General features: G+C 40.0%; 1 protein-coding gene across 1 annotated transcript in view; it reads right to left on the bottom strand.

Annotated features, from left to right (window-relative positions):
• LOC103210092 (LON peptidase N-terminal domain and RING finger protein 2-like) overlaps window positions 1–2,828 on the bottom strand; it is a 50,840-nt gene that overhangs the window by 9,926 nt on the left and 38,086 nt on the right. The window contains 2 exon segments of the mRNA XM_007956009.1: window positions 1,310–1,492; window positions 2,524–2,645. Coding sequence (XP_007954200.1) covers window positions 1,310–1,492; window positions 2,524–2,645 — 305 coding nt within the window.

The following is a 2,828-nucleotide window of genomic DNA, read 5'->3' as shown; positions in this document are numbered from 1 at the left end:
TGCTTCCTTCTATCAGAGTCTTAAGGACACATGTGCCTCCTTCCATGCTTCTGTTCATCCACAAGCTAGAACATGACCATGCTGATAAAGCCCAGGCAACCAGGAAGCCAAACCATCAGCTGGAGGACAGCTGGCATTAGACTTGCAATAGTCTCCCTAGACCAATGATGGAAAACTACGAGAGGTATCAACATAAAAGTGCCACGAATTTTGTAAGACTGAAACTTTTCTGGCTGTGGAGACAGTAAAAGGGGGCTTCATGAAGCCGCATTCCTGGACGCTGAAAGTTGAACAAGGTTTGCCTGCATAGAGATGAGACACAAGAAAATTGCTAGCAGAGAAATTATAAGAACGGGAACAGGGAGGTATGAGAGCATGAGCTTTATTTATAAAGAAGGACCAGGAACTATGAAAACTGAAAGGAGCGAGTGATAGATGGGCAAAAATATGACTGAAATCTGATCATGGGTGGCCTGAAACTCATACCTTGCTATGTAATGGGAGTCACTGGAGATTTTCAAACACTTCATAATTGTTCTTTAAGAAAAATAAGAAGGGAGTGAGTAGTTCAATCTGTGGGCTCTCAACAACAGTTGCAGGGGACTCAAGCTCAATTGGCATAACATACTACACACTGTTACACTTCCTACTTTGGAGAGCAGCGACTGGGATCTTAAAAGCTTGCAAGCAGCTATTTAGATGCAATGATGGGTCTCTCCTCATCCAGAGCAAAGAAGAATGAAGAAAATGAAAGATACATGGAAACAATTAGTCCAAGCAACTGGTACACCATGCGATCCTCAGCCTGATGGAACCACTAAGACTATGGCCCCTGGCTGACCTTCAGGTCTGGAATTGAACACACACCAGTAGCTTCCATCCAAACAAAAGACAGGCATATGAGATGAAAATTTACACTAGGTAGATACACTCCTTAGCAAGAACAATCATAGGAGAATAGAAGGGCTATGTATGCACAGGGACACAGCTCAGGGGACAGGAGTGCATGGAAGGAAGGGCATAGGGAAGAGGTAACTATGGGGAGGAAGTGGGAGGGGAGCTGTTGCATTGTGGTAAATTGTGGTCAATGTCATGAGACAAAGTGTATTTGAACTTCTGTATGGAAAGTGAATTTGCTCTGTAAACTTTCACCCAAATCACAATTAAAAAAAAAAAAAAAAAAATTCTGTATGGAAAGTGAATTTGCTCTGTAAACTTTCACCCAAATCACAATAAATGTAAATAAATAAATAGAAAAATAAAAAATTGTGCACTTAAGAAGAACCGTTAGAATACGGATAATTCTTACCCTGCATTTTCAGTAGGCAAACACATGCCAAAGCGTTTGACGCCACTTTCCATGCATCTGCTTATCACAAGCTGATACTGTGACTCAATGACATGGAGTGGAAAAGAGAGTGTAGGGAAGGCCATGGCACTCGCAAGGATGGGAACATTTCTGGTCAAACCGGAAGGTAAAGAAAAATGTTAACTTAGACACACAATGCATTAGAGACAAAATGAAGTACTAGACGTTGTAAAATAACAACCAACTTCAATTTTCTCATTTACAAAATGAAGCCCTCAGTTTGGAGAATTAATGGAGAAAAGAAAGCCAGAGACCACAGTATGAGAAAGATCTCAGTTCATTTGGAATTCCCAGTTCATTGGGAGCCTTCTGTCAGGCCCAACTTATTTCATTTGATGAGAGAGAACACACCAAGTTATATGACTATACAAAAAAACATTATGGCTTAACCAAACCTACTGCCCTAGAGTTGATTTTGACTCATAGCATCCATATGGGACAGAGGAGAACTGACCCACAGAAGGTTTTCAAGGCTGTAAATCTTTCCAGAAGCAGACTGCCTCATGTTTTTCCTATCGCAGCTGGTGGATTCGAACCGCTGACCTTTTGGTTAGCAGCCAAACACTTTAACCACTAAACAACTAGAGCTCCTACCTTTTAAGCACATTAAATGATTAAAAAAAAAGTCGACATATATTCATTCTTCCCTGGTGCACAGTGGTTAAGCAACTGGCTGCTCACCGAGATGTAGGCCATTCTAACCCACTAGCCACTCTATGGGAGAACCATGTGGGGGGTCTGCTTCTCTAAGATTTACAGCCTGGAAACCCTGAAGCACCGCTACTCTGTCCCGTAGGATTACTTGGAGTTGGAATTGACTCCACCACAATGGGTTTGGATAAGCCATAAATCAGGGTTTTGTGTTCCCTCCTATAGTTCCACATATACAGTATTTTCCATTCCGGGGGGAAAAATCACTATCACTTATTTCAATACAAAATGCAACTATATATTTCTGTTAAAATACAAGTCTAAAACATTTCCTATAACTTCTTGTAATTCTATTTCCATAAACTGTTTGTAAATTTTTCCCCATTCAGATTTTTTCTAATTTCTTTGCCAAGAGAAAAATCTGAAATAAACCTATGACATAAACACAGATATTCTTTTTTCATCTGACTACAAAGCCAAGCACATACAGCAGGAACACTTACTTTGTTAGTTCTAACATTTCTTCATCATGAATTTTCTTCCTCTCAGATGATTCATCTGGCAAATATCGAAGTATTAATTCTTTAGCCAATGTAGTTATTTTAAAATTTCTGCTTTCCATCAACTACAAAAAAACAAAAAAGGAAATGTTAAATATTGTTGTTGTCATTAGTTGCCATCAATCACGTGGTAATTGATTCTAAAGGGAAAAGCACTCTCGTCCCAGTTTGGAAGTTCCACAAGGAGGTGGAAGATTGGAGTGTCTCAAGACAAAAAGGGACACTGATTGAGAACACAGTGGGGACAG

The sequence above is a fragment of the Orycteropus afer genome, unplaced genomic scaffold (genome assembly GCF_000298275.1).
Source record: "Orycteropus afer afer isolate SDZICR_OR568_19922 unplaced genomic scaffold, OryAfe1.0 scaffold00571, whole genome shotgun sequence".
NCBI classification, from domain to species: Eukaryota; Metazoa; Chordata; class Mammalia; order Tubulidentata; family Orycteropodidae; genus Orycteropus; species Orycteropus afer.
This window is presented reverse-complemented; position numbering and strand designations above follow the sequence as displayed.